The 15,918-nt window shown below is 38.5% G+C and overlaps 1 protein-coding gene and 1 long non-coding RNA gene across 2 annotated transcripts in view; one reads left to right on the top strand and one right to left on the bottom strand.

The window, feature by feature from the left end:
* The window catches only part of LOC115222896 (PAX3- and PAX7-binding protein 1), a 37,099-nt gene that overhangs the window by 1,633 nt on the left and 19,548 nt on the right, over positions 1-15,918 (top strand). Inside the window, exons 2-8 of the mRNA XM_029793282.2 lie at positions 4,187-4,380; positions 5,347-5,461; positions 6,577-6,709; positions 8,582-8,703; positions 9,152-9,228; positions 9,862-10,052; positions 12,408-12,597. Coding sequence (XP_029649142.1) covers positions 4,187-4,380; positions 5,347-5,461; positions 6,577-6,709; positions 8,582-8,703; positions 9,152-9,228; positions 9,862-10,052; positions 12,408-12,597 — 1,022 coding nt within the window. The remainder of the gene's footprint in view (positions 1-4,186; positions 4,381-5,346; positions 5,462-6,576; positions 6,710-8,581; positions 8,704-9,151; positions 9,229-9,861; positions 10,053-12,407; positions 12,598-15,918) is intronic.
* LOC118767424 lies at positions 1,197-10,962 on the bottom strand. The gene is made up of 3 exons (XR_005003343.1): positions 10,911-10,962; positions 5,570-5,579; positions 1,197-1,320 (listed from the first exon to the last, which is right to left on the bottom strand). It is a non-coding gene; the product is annotated as an uncharacterized LOC118767424 (long non-coding RNA).

Here is a 15,918-nt window from a genome sequence, read left to right as displayed (position 1 = left end):
GGTATAATGGCCCTCCCGAGATACAAGAAAATAAATATGTTATTGAATTCACAATGGGCAAAAAATGTTAGTCTCGTGTCACACTTGACTCTGCAGACCTGTGATTAAAGGCGTTCCACTCGTGATCGTCCAGCCTTTATATTTCTAGGGCTCCACAAACCAACGTGTCTTTTCTCTCTCAAACCAATAAAAACGGTTTTTGAGGAAAATTTGGTAACTATCTCTTGCATGTCTATCGACTGCAACAATACTGTTGTTGCCTTGTATGTGAGATGACCTTTTAACCTCAAAAAAAAAAAGTATTGAGCTGTCGTCTTATACACTGGGTATAATATGTGAGCCTTAAATCCTAACATGGCATTAGCTGTTGATTGATAGCAGGCTATGTGCCAACCCAAATATTTTCTTCTGAAGCAATCTGATTCGCAATATAAAAGTGAATCAGTCGAGGTCGACTTTGCCTTTCATCATCATGTAACGTCTGTTTCCTGCACTTCCATGGGTTGGACAGTTTGACAGGGAGCTGTCAAGGTGGAGAGCTGCACCACCCTCCAGTCATCTGCTTTTTATGGCTGGATGCCCTTCCTAACACCAACCACTTCACAGAGTGTAGTGTCTCCTTTTTACTGGCACCAGTGTTGATAAAATAAGTACCAGTTGAACACCAAGGTTGATGTAATCGATTAACCCCCTCCCTCCAAATTTCAGGCCCTGTGCTTGTAGTAGAAAGTGTTATTATTGAGGGGCCGTGTGGTAAGTAGCTTGCTTACGAACTACATGGTTCCGGGTTCAGTCCCACTGCATGGCACCTTGGGCAAGTATCTTCTACTATAGTGTTGGGCCGACCAAAGCCTTGTGAGTAGATCTGGTAGATGGAAACTGAAAGAAGTCCGTCGTATATAAGTATATATATATATGTATATGTGTTTGTGTTTGTCCCCCCCACACACACAACATCGTTTGACAACCGATGCTGGTGTGTTTACATCCCCGTAACTTAGCGGTTCGGCAAAAGAGACCGATAGAATAAGTACTAAGCTTACAAAGAATAAGTCCTGGAGTCGATTTGCTCGACTAAACAACCCTTATTTTACCAATCGATTTGCCAGAACTCTAACTTTTGACTGAGTTCAAGAAAAAAAACAAAAACATTTACAATAATAATCTTGCAAATTCCTCAGTGACCTTGTTGGTGCTGGTGTCACATAGAAAGCCTCTACTACACTCTGTGAAGTGGTTGGCATTATGAAGGACATCCAGCCATAGAAGCCATGACAAAACAGAGAATGGAGCCTGGTATGGCCCCTGGCCTTACCGGCTCTCATAAAACTGTTCAACCCATACCAGCATGGAAAGCAGATGTTAAATGATGATGATGTATTGTGTCAACTGGTAAAAGTAGTTTAGCATACATGTCAGTTGTTGTCAGAACATATATCTTAACAAGTAAATATCTTGCCAGCTTGTCACAGACTTCACAGCAAGCCTTGTTTTATGATAGGCGGTGCTCCAGCATAGCCACAGTCAAATGACTGAAACAAGTAAAAGAGTAAAAGAGATGCCAGTGAACTGGTGAATCATAATCGTTGTGTACACTTTGTCTAAAAGAAGAAGACATTCTCAAGTGGCAAAAAAGAACAACAATGATTAGATATTGACATTCATATCTGCCAGAATGTATTGAAAATGGATCTGTTATTGTTTGGATTTTTGCTGTTATACATGTATCCCAGGAATTATTAACCTTTTAACATTCAGATTACTCTGTCAAATGTAATCTTATTTATTCACATTATTTTTAATTAATCCTGCATTATCTTGTAATTATTTTAGATTTCAATGTCGTGGTTGTTTATGCTTAGAATGACATTTTAGATCAGGTGTGGGAGGTTAGAACAGGCCAGTTTGAACATGAAACGGGTTTGGGCTGGATATGACCAGTTTTAATGTTAAAGGTTTATGGATTAATTCTTCTAATGGTTTCAGTCATTTGGACTGGTTGGAGCTCATTGATAGCAAACTGGACGTCAGCAAATGTTTCGCCAACCAGAAGAATTCATCTACGAAGCAATTGCCCCGGCTCCCCTTCAGGGTTGGCCTAAGCGATGTGGTGGACAACGAAAAACCTGGCTGATGACAGTCAAGGCTGATCTGGAACCCAACCTTGGCCCCCCCATATCTACGGCGTTCACCGCTGGAATAAGGAGTGGTTGGAGATCACGCGGTCGTTAGCCTCAAATCGCCAGGTCTGGTCGGCGTTTGAGAATGAATGAAGCCAGCTCAACCCACCCCTGGTGAATGCTGTCTCAAGTCAAGTCAAGTCATTTGACTAGCTATGTTGAAGCCCCACCTTCAAGGATTTAGATCAGCACCCTGTACTTTTTCATTTGGTAGTTTTATTAATTTCAATTCAAACTGATAGGTTGTAGGACTTTAAAGAACACAAACAACATTGAAACACTGCAGCCAGCACATGTTCAGGGCATCATGGGAAGCAGGGGAACCACAGAAACGGTAAATGGTCTACACCACAAAAGAAATCACTTCAAACTTGCTAAAATAATATTCGATGTGACTTATATGGTTGGAAATATAATTTGAAATAGCAGCGTGCTGGCAGAATCGTTAGTGCGTTGGGCGAAATGCTTAGTGGTATTTCGGTTGCCATTACATTTTGAGTTCAAATTCCACCAAGGTCGACTTTGCCTTTCATCCTTTCGGGGTCGATTAAATAAGTACCAGTTACATACTGGGGTCGATGTAATCAATTTAATCCCTTTGTCCTTGTTTGTCCCCTCTATGTTTAGCCCCCTGTGGGTAATAAAGAGATAAATATAATTTGAAAGTGTATCAGTGAAGGATTGATCAAAGACTTTGCAGTTAAAAATGTTTGGAGAAAACTCTTCAATTATAAATAAAGTGGAAATATGCACAGTGGTTAGAGCGTCAGGCTCACAATCATGAGGTAGTGAGTTCGATGCCCAGACTGGGCTGCATGTTGTGTTCTTGAGCAAGACACTTTATTTCATGGTATTCCAGTTCACTCAGCTGTAGAAATGGGTTGTGATGTCACTGGTGCCAAACTGTATCGGCCCCTTTGCCTTTCTCTTGGATAGCATCAACAGTATGCAGAAGGGATGCTGTTATGCATGGGTGACTGCTGGTCTTCCATAAACAACCTTTGCCTGGGCTTGTGCATTGGAGGATAACTTCTAGTAGTGTTTTCTACTATGCCTCCTGGCCCACCAAAACCTTGTTGGTGAATTTAGTAGACAGAAGCCTATCATGTGTTAGTGACTTCTTGTCTTGACATTGTGGAGTATTTGTAAACGAGCATCACCATCATACAAGTGGTGTTGTATGTTTCCAATCCACCATAAAAACCTGTCCAGCTACGAGGAAAATATATATCCCCAATAGGAAGGGCATCTGGTCGTAGAAAATTTGCCTCAACAAATTCCAACCAAATTCTTTCTGACCTTTGTAGGTATGGACAAGTGGATGATAAAATGGTAGCATTACATTGACAGATATCTTGTATTTGTGTATGTGTCTGTGTACATATCTATAGTGTAAGAGAGAGAAAAGAAAGCTCTTTATTTCCACATGGGTAGAAATGTATTTTCAGAAGTTAAATACAATACAAAGACATGGGGCTATTCTGAGCTCCACATCTTTCTATCTCACTTTACATTTAAAAAATCAGAAAAAACTTGTGAAACTGGTTAAACCTTCAAAAATAAACCATCTTAAAAACTGCCAATGTGCTCTCAACTTTTTTGGAGATTATATATATATATAATGCCTACTGGATTATACCTTGGATTTGCAAATCCGAGGTATAACCCTGAGATTTAATCAACGTTTATTCAGTTAATGGAATACTACATTAGCCAGGTTCTTACCTGAAGAGATGGGGTGATTGCCTGGATTATAATTATCTCCTCAATTGTATATATTTATATATGTATATATATATATATATTTTGGCCTGTGTGATGCAATAATAGAAGACTCTTGCTCAAGGTACCATGCAGTGAGATTGAACCCAAATCACCATGTTACTGTGAAGAGAGTTTCTTAACCATTTACCCATACTCGTGCCCATATCTGAGTAAGAGATAGCTGTTGCTTGTGGTCGTGTTTTCCTATTGGAACCAAAACAATGTGTGATCTCTATTTGTAGGTGATGCCGAAATTTTCCAAGTCAAAAAATCTAGTCATAGCAAACGGATAGCGAAACAACTAAAGAAGGAAAGTCTAAAAGAGAAAGAGGAAAGAAAGAAGACTGAAGAAGAACAACCAGCGGCACCAAAGACAGCGCCAGCCACTCCCCCTGTTGAGGCACCTCCTGTAGTAAACACGGAAGAAAAGCTACGAGTAAGTTCAGAGTTAATTTCTCTTTGATTTTTGTTTTACTTTGTCTCAAATGAAATAGTCGATCATTAGGATTTCACTGAGCTGGCAGAATGGTTAGCATGACAAGCAAAATGCTTAGCAGCATTTCTGAGTTCAAATACTCTCAAGGTTGACTTAATGATATAATATTAACGGTTTCTGATTTAGGCACAAGGCTACCAATTTTGAGGGGAAGGGTTTAGTCAATATCAAGAACCCAAGTACTCTTAAAGAGCTGAAGCAGAATACCACAAGATATTTAGTCCATTGCTCTACTAATTCTGTCATTTATTTTTTTTATTATTTATGCACCCTTTTCAAGCCTAGCCAGGCTCATGGGCCTGGTTTCCTGGTTTCTGTGGCGTATGTGTTCCCTCCAGCTGGACGGGACACCAGTCCATCGCAGCGTTACTCAAGAAACAGGAAGAAAGAGTGAGAGAAAGTTGGGGCGAAAGAGTACAACAGGGCTCGCCACCACCCCCTGCTGGAGCCTAGTGGAGCTTTGGCTGTTTTCGCTCAATAAACACACACAACGCCCTGTCTGGGAATCGAAACTGCGATCCTCCTACCGCGAGTCCGCTGCCCTAACCACTGGGCCATTGTGCCTCCACAATTCTGTCATACACTTATTAATTTATTATTAATAATGATAAGGTGAGCTGGCAGAATTGTTAGCACACCAGACAAAATGCTTAGCAGCATTTCCTGTCTTTACATTCTGAGTTCTGAGTTCAAATTCCTCCAAGGTCAACTTTGCCTTTCATTCTTTAGGGGTTGATAAAATAAGAACAAGTTGAGCACTGAGGTCCATGTAATTACCAGTCCTCTCCCCTAAAATTTCCAGCCTTGTGCTTCTAGTAGAAAGAATTATTTTGGTTTCGGCAGATAAGCCCAAAGAATTTTCTGAGTTTTATAATTTGAAAACCTTTTCTTCCCTCTTTTTTCCAGCGACTCCGGGAAGAGCTGTGTACTCTTAATGGAGATGATGCCCTTATAAATGAAGAGCCTGAAAGTGATGAAGAAACTCCCAAAGATCGCAAAATGTTAAGGGCAGTTTTGAAAAGTAAGTTAGCCATATTTCAACTTTTTGTTCAGCTAAATTTCTGCATGATGACTCGCTTGCCCTTTAGTAAGTACTGACTCCTACAAGCATGGAATAATGGTTGTTAACCCTCTCAAACCTGGGCCCCTATGTCTAACTTTACCCTCCACCTGGGTACCTGAGCCAAAAAATAAATAGATGCTTATACAGCTCAAGAGTAACAATTGCAGGCAAACTAATGGACAGAATCACACAAAAGTTCAGGAGAATAACAATAATAATAATAACAGTCCCCTCTCTCTCAACTCCTGTATTTGTTCATCTGAATCGCTACTTTTCTCACCTCTTTCACCAGTTTGATTGTCTGAATCTCTCTCATTGCCAGCGTAGGTGTAAATTCTTCATCTGAAGAATAAATATCACCATTAATTTCCTCAGCTGCAAAGAGTCTGGGCCTTGCTTGTTTACAAGGCAATGTGCTGGGTTCATCACAAAATTGTTTCCTTTTATCTTCAAAAGTAAACAACAGCCATGGGGGGGGGGCACCATTAACAAAGAGTGATAAACTCACTTGACTACAAAACTGCAATGGGATCAGTTGTCTAATTTTAATAGTAATTCTTCTCTTTTTACATGTTCATTACTGCCTTACCGGGAATCCAGTAGAGATGGTGTTTAAGCTGTTCCCACTGTATAGCAAGAACACAGCATGACAGGATTAAATAATCAATTCTTTTTATTGGCCACAAGGGCTAATATAAATTAAAACATTAAAGGACAACACAAGACGATATACAAAGGGTTTTGCCAAAAACAAAAACATTCATGTAAACATCTGATAACAATAAAAACAATGTAATAAGTAAAAAAAAAACTCCCAATAGGGGTGCCTGATCAAGAGGGCAAGAGCCCTTCTCCTTTTATACTTTATGTTTTTTGTTACAGGTATATTCTCAGACTTGGTCCATCCATACTGGCTATTTTTCTGACATCCACCCCCTTATTTCAACAAATTTACTAGAAGACAACACTTCCCTCTCTACCCTCACTTTCCTTTTCGAGTGGAACTTGAAATTTAAATAACAATGATGAAAGTGGGATATTTTCTATTTTGCTTAAAACTTTGCTTGTTTCAGAGGGTGAAATCCCAGATGCTACCATGATACATATGATACGGAAGAAGAGGCAAATGGCACGAGAGATGGGGGATTTCATTCCGTTAGATGAAGCTGGAGCTAAAGCTGAGAACTCCAACTCTCGCCTCGTCAGGTGAGTAAATTTATGACATTTCTTTGCTTTTAATGAATTTGTTTGTCTGACAATTTTATTGCCTTTTGAGACTTGGTTAGTTGAAGCTGCTGTCTCCCTCTTGTAGGATTTCATTGGTTAACACCATCAGCCCTTGCTGGGTGGGCCTATTCCATATTCCAATAAAAAAAAAAAAGTTTTTTTAAAAAAATCTTATAAGACCTGGAGAGGATTAATTAACAGGCATTATTACGAGGGATGTGGCTCAAGTGAATTCCAAGACTTCGTCTTTCACAGAAGGATAACTGCTACTACTACTACTACACTCATTATTACATAAACTGTTGCTCCTTCAGTAACAATGACACATATTCCAGATGATCCAATCAAGGGAACAACTACAGACATTCATACTCATTTCTTTACTACCCACAAGGGGCTAAACACAGAGAGAACAAACAAGGACAGACAAACGGATTAAGTCGATTACATCGACCCCAGTGCGTAACTGGTACTTAATTTATCGATCCCGAAAGGATGAAAGGCAAAGTCGACCTCAGCAGAATTTGAACTCAGAACGTAACGGCAGATGAAATACTGCTAAGCATTTCGCCCAGCTCGCTGCAGACACGCGTACCCATAACATAGTTTTCAGGGAGGTTCAGCATCGCATAAAATGGAACAATGCTGGCCCTCCGCAAAACGTTTTTGTCGGCTGAGTGGACTGGAGCAACATGAAATAAAATGTCTTTTGGTGGCAAGGAGGAGGAGGTGGATGTTGATGATGATGATGATATTTCTAGATAAAGATGTCACATAAGTAATTTTCATATCATTGTTAGTTTACATTGGTGAATTGCAGCAACAGCTGCTTTTTAGTGTGTCTTAGTTTGGCGAGGTTAGTATGATTGTTGGTGGTCTGATGGACAGATATAAACAGAGAAGGGACTTAATAAGGATGAAGCATTTCTGGGGTAGAATGAAGGATTGACCAGAATATTCAGTATGGGATCTGTATTGTCAAGACGTGGGGGATTTGTGGACAGTGTTTAGCTGTAGAGTATCCTGGTTAGCAATATTAACTCTTTAGCATTCAGATTACTCTGTCAAATGTAATATTTATTTATCCATATTATCGTCATCATCATCACCATGATTTAACGTCCGTTTTCTATGCTGACATAGGTTGGATAGAGCTGGCAAGCTGAAGAGCTGCACCAGGCTCCAATTGTCTGTTCTGGCATAGTTTCTATGGCCGGTTGCCTTTCCTAATGCCTACCACTTCATACAGTGTAGTGGGTGTTTTATATGTGGTACCGACATGGTTGCTTTTTACATGGTACCTGTACAGGTGCTTTGTATATGGCACCAGCATAGGTGCTGAATTAACCCTACATTATCTTATAGTTTTAAGATTTCAAGAATGTGAATTATTTTTTGTTTTTTTTAGAATGACATTGTAGAGTAAATGTGATGGGCCAGATCTAGTCAGTGAGCTGGCAGAAATGTTAGCACACCGGACGAAATGCTTAGCGGTATTTCGTCTGCCGCTATGTTCTGAGTTCAAATTCCTCTGAAGTCGCCTTTGCCTTTCATCCTTTCGGGGTCGATAAATTAAGTACCAGTTACACACTGGGGTTGATGTAATCGACTTAATCCCTTTGTCTGTCTTTGTTTGTCCCCTCTATGTTTAGCCTTTTGTGGGCAATAAAGAAATAAGATCTGGTCAGTTTGGAAAACAGGTAGAATATTTGAGTTGGATATGACCCATTTAAATGCTAATGGATTAAGAGAAGTGTGTGATGTAGCAGGTGTAATGTATTGAGTTGAATGGTGGTTGTGGAATGGTGAAAGTACTTTGTATATAATAAATCTATTTTATTTTTCTTACAGAGATGATGACCATGATAAATCGGATGATGATGATGATGAAGAAGGAAGAATAGATTTCGCTGTCAACAGAGAAGCGAGAGAACGGCAGAAGATGAAAGATGAGTTCTTAGCTGCAGAACATGGTTAGTTACTGTAATATCAAATAATATTGGTTTCAAATTTTGGCACAAGGCCTGCAAGTTCAGGAGAGAGGGGTTAGGGTTAGGCTGGTACTTATTTTATCAACCCTGAAAGTATGGAAGGCAGAGTTGACCTCAGCAGAATTTGAACTCAGAAAGTAAGGACAGACGAAATACTGCTAAGCATTTTGTCCAGCATGCTAACAATTCTGCCCGTTTACCACCTTAATTATTTAATTTATCTTAGTGTTAAGAACAAACAAGATTTGTGCTTAGTCTTGAAAAGTATTTGTCTCTTTGTCCGCTCTCCATTGCTTCATCTTCCTCCTTTTGTAAGTTCCTCCATCTCTCTCATCTATTTTATAATAGTTTAGCCTTATTTTACTTTTGATCCAGTGTGAAGTCTCATTGTGGATTGTAATAAACTTTGGCTTTTGATTATCTTCTCCAGGTAGTGATCAAGAAGGAAGTGATCTAGAAAGCGGGTGGGAAGAACAGCAGATAAGAAAAGCTGTCAATCTTCAACAGGTAAGTTGACTATTTTTTTGGCTTTCCTCCAAATGTTTCTTTTATTTGTTTCAGTCGTTTGATTGCAGCCATGCTGGAGCACTGCTTTTTAGTCGAAGAAATCGATCCCAGGACTTATTCTTTGTAAGCCTAGTACTTATTCTATCAGTCTCTTTTGCTGAACTGCTAAGTTATGGGGTCGTAAACATAGCAACATCAGTTGTCAAGTGATAATGGGGTGACAAACACAGACACACAAACATATACATATGTGTATATATATATATATATATGTGTGTGTGTATATATATATACACACACACACACACACGATAGACTTCTTTCAGCTTCTGTCTACTAAATCTACTCACAAGGCTTTGCTCGGCCCAAGGCTATAGTAGAAGACACTTGCCCAAGGTGCCACGCAGTGGGAGTGAACCCAGAACCATGTGGTTTTGGTAAGCAAGCTACTTACAACGCAGCCACTCCTGGTTAGTTTTTTTGGCAGGTGGGGGTGATTCGTATTTCCCTTTTTTGAAATAATTCTGCATCGTATACCGAAGTAAAATATATAATATTATAGATTTTGAAATATATATATCATAAGTAATAGAACTTGATCTCTATTATATATATTTTTTTTCTAATGTGCAGGTGAGCCGCGATGATGACCAACCAACACAGTATGCATTGCCTCCTGCAGAGAAAGGGGATGCTAACTATAAAGCTGACCAGGCGTCCTATATTAACCAAGCTGTGAAATCCAATTTCCAACCCTTTTCCCTCACTTCCAAAGGCTCTAATGAGTTAACTCTAGAACTGATACAAAAGAAACTTAAAGAGCGGTAAGTCTGCTTGTTTTATTCCCCAACTGTCAGCGCAGGTTGGTAAGTACCATATCTATCCAGAGGCATGTATCTTCTGATGTCACCCAAGAAGCTTTTCGATTCAATGGTACACTGAACAGACAAAGCTTTTACAGACAGCAAAAGGTAGGCATAGCTTGGTGACTGGTCAACAAGAAGGACTGTTTCTGCAGCATCTTCTACTGACCATCCTCAAGTTTTTTTGTTTTTTTAATATTTTATTATCCGTTATATGAAACAAGCTACATTATTTGATTTTCATATATCTTACTGGTATGGTATATGTGTTTTTGCTAGTTTATTTTTGTATAAGTATGGCCTCAACAGGCTTCAGATCTTAAATTTTATTCTGTTCAACATTGAATTGGTTACTATTTTAGATTAGGAATTTAATATTGTGGTGTTTAAACTGGCCATATCCGGCCAAAATATTCTACCTATTTTATGTTCAAACTAGTCAGATATGGTCATTCATAGCTACCTTATTGTGTCATTTAAAAAATAAACATTCACATTATTGAAATCTCAAAGGCATGAAATGATGCAAGATTAATTTTACATGGTGTGAATACATAAGCTTTACATTTGAAAGAAGAATCTGAATGCTAAAGGATTAATGTTATGGTGCTTTTCATTTCCTTACAATTTAATTTTCTAAATGAATTAATCAATATTTGGGTGTATGTGACTGAATATGTTAGGGTTCCTGTCAGTAAGCATTAAACAAACTACACTCACGGAGTGGTTGGCATTAGGAAGGGCATCCAGCTGCAGAAACACTGCCAGATCAGACTGGAGCCTGGTGAAGCCTCCTGGCTTCCCAGACCCCGGTTGAACCGTCCAACCCATGCCAGCATGGGAAAACGGACGTTAAATGATGATGATGATGATTGAGCTTCCTATGGTGCCAGAGCTAAACATAGTTCTTACATGATACTTCAGCTCCCTTACCAGTCTGATCCAGGAGTAAGCATAAACATATCAGGCCTCAAGTAAAGTTGCTTAGTCAGAATCTTTAACCGTATCTTAAGCCACGGTATAGAACTGGCACCTGCTTCGTTAATTCTTAATCCAGAGAAATCGAAAACCAAATCAATTTCCATTTTATTCAATTGAAGAGTTACCAAACAGTATAAAATGCAACATATATGAAATCAGGATTATTTAATGTCCGCTAAAGGCAGATATCATTGAATTTGGAGTGAAATATATCTTCTTTCATCTGTAACTTATTTCTGTCTTTAGACTGTGGCCATACTGGGGCATTACATTGAAGGGTCTAGACAAAAAAATCGTCTCCTGTACTTTTTTTTTTAGGTCTGGTACTTATTCTATTAGTCCCTTTTGCTGAACTGTTAAGTTACAGAAATGTAAACAAACCAACACCAGTTGTCAAGCACTGGTTATTATGCTCTTGTAAACTACTGAAACACTTGGTATTTATAGTGCTCCTGCCACCTCCACTACCAAGTTTTATTTGTTCTTTAGTAACTCATAGGTATGGACATAGGTCAACCAAAGCCTTGTGAGTGAAATTTGGTAGATGGAAACTGTGTGGAAGCTTGACAGAGGAACTGTTCTTGTTGTTGTTGGATAGGAGACTGATTCCTTTGCCCAGTATAACTCAACCGCTTGGTCACCTTTGGGTGATTTGAGAGGAATACAGTCGTTTTAGTACCACCTCCTGGTCACTCTTGTGTGACTTCAAGGGAGTAAGTTATGTTCAACACATTCAGACCCAGACCAGATCAGATCAGATAGTCTCTGATGTGAAAATAACTTCCTCTCAGCAGCTGTCTTGAAAACCTGTAAAAAAAAAGATTCTTGGTGTGAATTCATGTGTTGAAACAAATTTTGTATCTTGGGAGGGTCATTACACCAATAATAATAAGCACACGTGCTGGTTCAATATCACTTCTTTATTGTTAGTCAATTATTTGAATATATAACCAACTAACTAATGGATTGTTTGTTTAATTTGTTGGTTAAACGATCAATTGGTTGTTCGTTAGTCAAAGTCCTTTTGTTGCTATTCATGACCTTCTCAGCAACTTGTCCTTTTTCTCAAAGTCTGTTCTGAGTCTTGGAGCAGTTAGACTTTGCCAGAAAGATCCCAGTGTATGGAACATGGACTCAGCACGGTGCTGGTAGCATGGACATCACTGATGCAATTCTATAAGCTTTTACTTAGCAGACTTTTATTGTTGTTTATTATTATTGTGGATATTTTTGCCTTTTTCAGAATAATTATTTTATCATTATTATTATTATTATTATTATTTTCCCATGTGTTTTACTTAAAAAAAAATCTGTTTCTGATTTTGGTCTGTGCAGCTTAGATTCAATAATGGAAGTACATCGCAGTCATGTGAGCGAACATGACACTCTGTTGCTTCACCTGGAAGACTCTAACAAAGAGATTGAGGAAGCAGAGAAAAGTTCCAGCGTCCTGGAAGAACGGTTCAAATTCTTCCAGGAAACAAGAGGGTATGTCAGAGACTTGGTTGAGTGTCTCAATGAGAAGGTGGGTCTACATATCTTTACAACTTCTGCCAAAATATCAGGTTATTGAAAGATTTGAGTAAAAAAAAAAATGTTTTGTGTATCTTTAGAATATTATTTTCTTTATTATTGCATTTTTTAAACATTTTTATTCCTGGCATATCGATGGAATTTAACATCAACATTGAATACCTTGGAGATAAATGTTGTTGTTTTTTCCTGTTTCATTTTATTTGACAGTATTTTGATATTTGACTTGATTTTTTTTTTTATCCAAAGGTATTATATTCATGCAGAACTCACAAATAAATTCATTTTGTTTCTAAATTTTCATTTCTGTCATTGTCAATTTAACACGCTAACTGCCACAGGAATCACAGGTGCTTCATCGCAAACTTCACACATCCACGTAGTGTTTAAGAGCGCGGGCTACTAACCCCAAGATTCTGAGTTCGATTCCAGGCAGTGACCTGAATAATAATAATAATAATAATATCAATAATAACAACATTGAAAAATACCCTAGGAATGAGAACCCAGGTTCGAAATTTCCCCAAGACATCTAATGAAGGCTGGAGGGTATATCAGCCGAAACATTGTGTTAACAACAAAGAAGATGAGGATAAAATATCTGTCAAATGTAAATAATGTAAAACTAATTTATTGTATATAAATTTTAACAGCAAAATTTTATGTGGACCCCCAAGGGTCTTATGGATCCTGGTCGAGACCCACTGATTTAAATCACTTGCCATACTCCTTAATAAACTAGCAAAAATACTCAGCATATTTTTTCTTAATGCATTCTGCATCTAGCACATCATCACTGTCACCATTTAATGTCTTGTTTTCCCTTGCTTGTAGTGGTTGGATGAGTGGCTTTCAATGAAAAAAGTTGAAGGACACTATTAGGGAGGATCTATCCAACCATTGCAAGCATGGGGAAAATGCAAGTCAAATGATGATGTACTTAGAGCCCATCACCATTTCCGTCTAGACTGGATATCTCTGTTGAAGGATTTCTAAAATTGCACTTTCTCCAGTTTTATTTGATTATAAAAGCTAAAACTATTTCTTTATGTTAAGAAATCTGTTTGGTTTTGAGCAGTTATTGATTCTCATAAGACCTAGATGTACCCCAATATGTTGTGTACTTCTCATAGTTAGAATGTTTCATCATCATCATCATCATTTAGCATCCGCTTTCCATGCTGGCATGGGTTGGACGGTTCAAATGGGGTCTGGGAAGCCAGAAGGCTGCACCAGGCCCAGTCTGATCTGGCAATGTTTCTACGGCTGGATGCCCTTCCTAACGCCAACCACTCCGTGAGTGTAGTGGGTGCTTTTTACGTACCACCGGCACAGATGCCAGACGGGGCTGGCAAATGGCCACAGCCGGATGGTGCTTTTTACATGCTTCCCTGCAAAAAAGAAAAGAAGCCTTCATTCTCCTTATTATCTATTCTCTTTTACTGTCATCTTCAACTCTTTCCTTCATCATCATTGTCATACATCCATTTTCCAAGATGGCATGCTCTGGACATTCTGACAGACAAGTGCCGGCCAGCTGGAGGGCTGCAACAGGCTCCAGTCGTCTGTTTCAACAAGGTTTCTGTGGCTGGATGTCCATCCGAATGCCAACCACTTTACAGTGACAGTGTGTACTGGGTGGTTTTAATGTGACACCAGCACAGACGAAGTACCAGCTCTTCACATTCTGCTACCATCTCTCTACCTTCTACTACCAATATCCTGTTTCTCCTCTCAACCTCTGCACCTGACATTAACTGCTGAATGTCATTCTGACAGCCAACATTCTTCTAAGGACCTCTTCCAACTTTGACTTCTTCACATAACATAAACCTCTACTTCATAAATCTTTGCAGTAGACCAACCAATCTTATTCAGCTATCTCCACAAAAAGTCGTTTTTCTGTGTTAATAATTAAAAGTATCACGTATAAAAATGTTGTTACACTGTTTATGCCAATGCACATATAAATGGGAAGACATAATGTAAGTCTGTTTTTATTACAAATGCTTGGCATTAATCAATGTGTCGAAGAACGTCATTGTCCAGCTTACAGAATCCTGTAGCATTCTTTTACTCTACACTATGCATCAGTCTTCCTTGGTCTCTCTGTTCGAAGTGGTTTTGATGATGTTTCACTTCAATATTTAACTTCTTTTTTTTTAAATTAAATTTAATCTATATATATATATGTATGTATTATATACCTTACTCAAAGTATGATCAGAACAAAATTGCCATCTTTAACCCTTTAGCATTCAGATTTAATTGTATTACAATTCTTATTTATTGCCATTGTTTTGAATGAATCAGGCATTATCCTGTACCTTCGAGATTTAGATGATGTGATTGTATATTTCGCGAATGACATTGTAGGGTAGGTGTGAGAGACCCAATCTGGTTGGTTTGTCCGTAAAACAGGAAGACTATTTTGGCTGGATTTCACTGGTTTAAATACTAGAGGGGTTAATTATTTAATAATCATGACATTTCTGCTGAGGTCGACTTTTCCTTTCGTCTTTTCAGGGTCGATAAAATAAGCACTAGTTGAGTACAGGGGTCGAAATTGCAAGCCCTGTGTCAGAAATTTTAAACCAACAATTATAAGAATATTTAAATTAAAATTGCATCTTTCCAACGTTTCAATAATGTGTTAAAGTAAATTACAATCTTGAGTCTTGAGACTTATTGATCTGGTCACCCAGTTCCCGTGGTGTTTCAGTGACCAAGATTGCAACGTTCCCGCTGAAAGGTTCCCCAGTCTGTCAGAGGGTTACTTATTTACAGTTAGTTAAGTGGACTGGAGAAATGTGAAATGAAGTATTTTGCTCAAGAACACAACACACCACCTGATTCAGAAATCGAAACCCTGATTGTGAAAGCCACACCCTAACCGCTAAGTCGTGCACCTTCACTTTCAATAATGTACGTGGATAGTTAATGTTGGTACTCATAGATATACATACATATACAAATATATTTATATATATATCTATACACAACAGGCTTCTTTCAGTTTCTTATTTCTTTATTGCCCACAAGGGGCTAAACAATAGAGGGGACAAAAAGAGGACAGACAAAGGTATTAAGTCGATTGATTGAAGTTGTTAGCATTTCCCTAAGCATGGATGTGTGGTTTTGAACTTCACTTTACCACCATGTGGTTTCAGGTTCAGTCTACTGCTTGGCAGCTTGAGCAAGTATCTTCTGTTATAGCTCCAGCTCAGCTAATTCTTTGTCAATTTGCTAGATGGAAATTGTGTGGAAGCCCATCATATGTATGTATGTGTGTGTGTGTGTATATATATATATA

This window comes from Octopus sinensis, linkage group LG21, assembly GCF_006345805.1.
Source record: "Octopus sinensis linkage group LG21, ASM634580v1, whole genome shotgun sequence".
Lineage (NCBI taxonomy): Eukaryota > Metazoa > Mollusca > Cephalopoda > Octopoda > Octopodidae > Octopus > Octopus sinensis.
The sequence above is the reverse complement of the archived record's forward strand: the minus strand, read 5'-3'. Positions and strand labels throughout refer to the sequence as shown.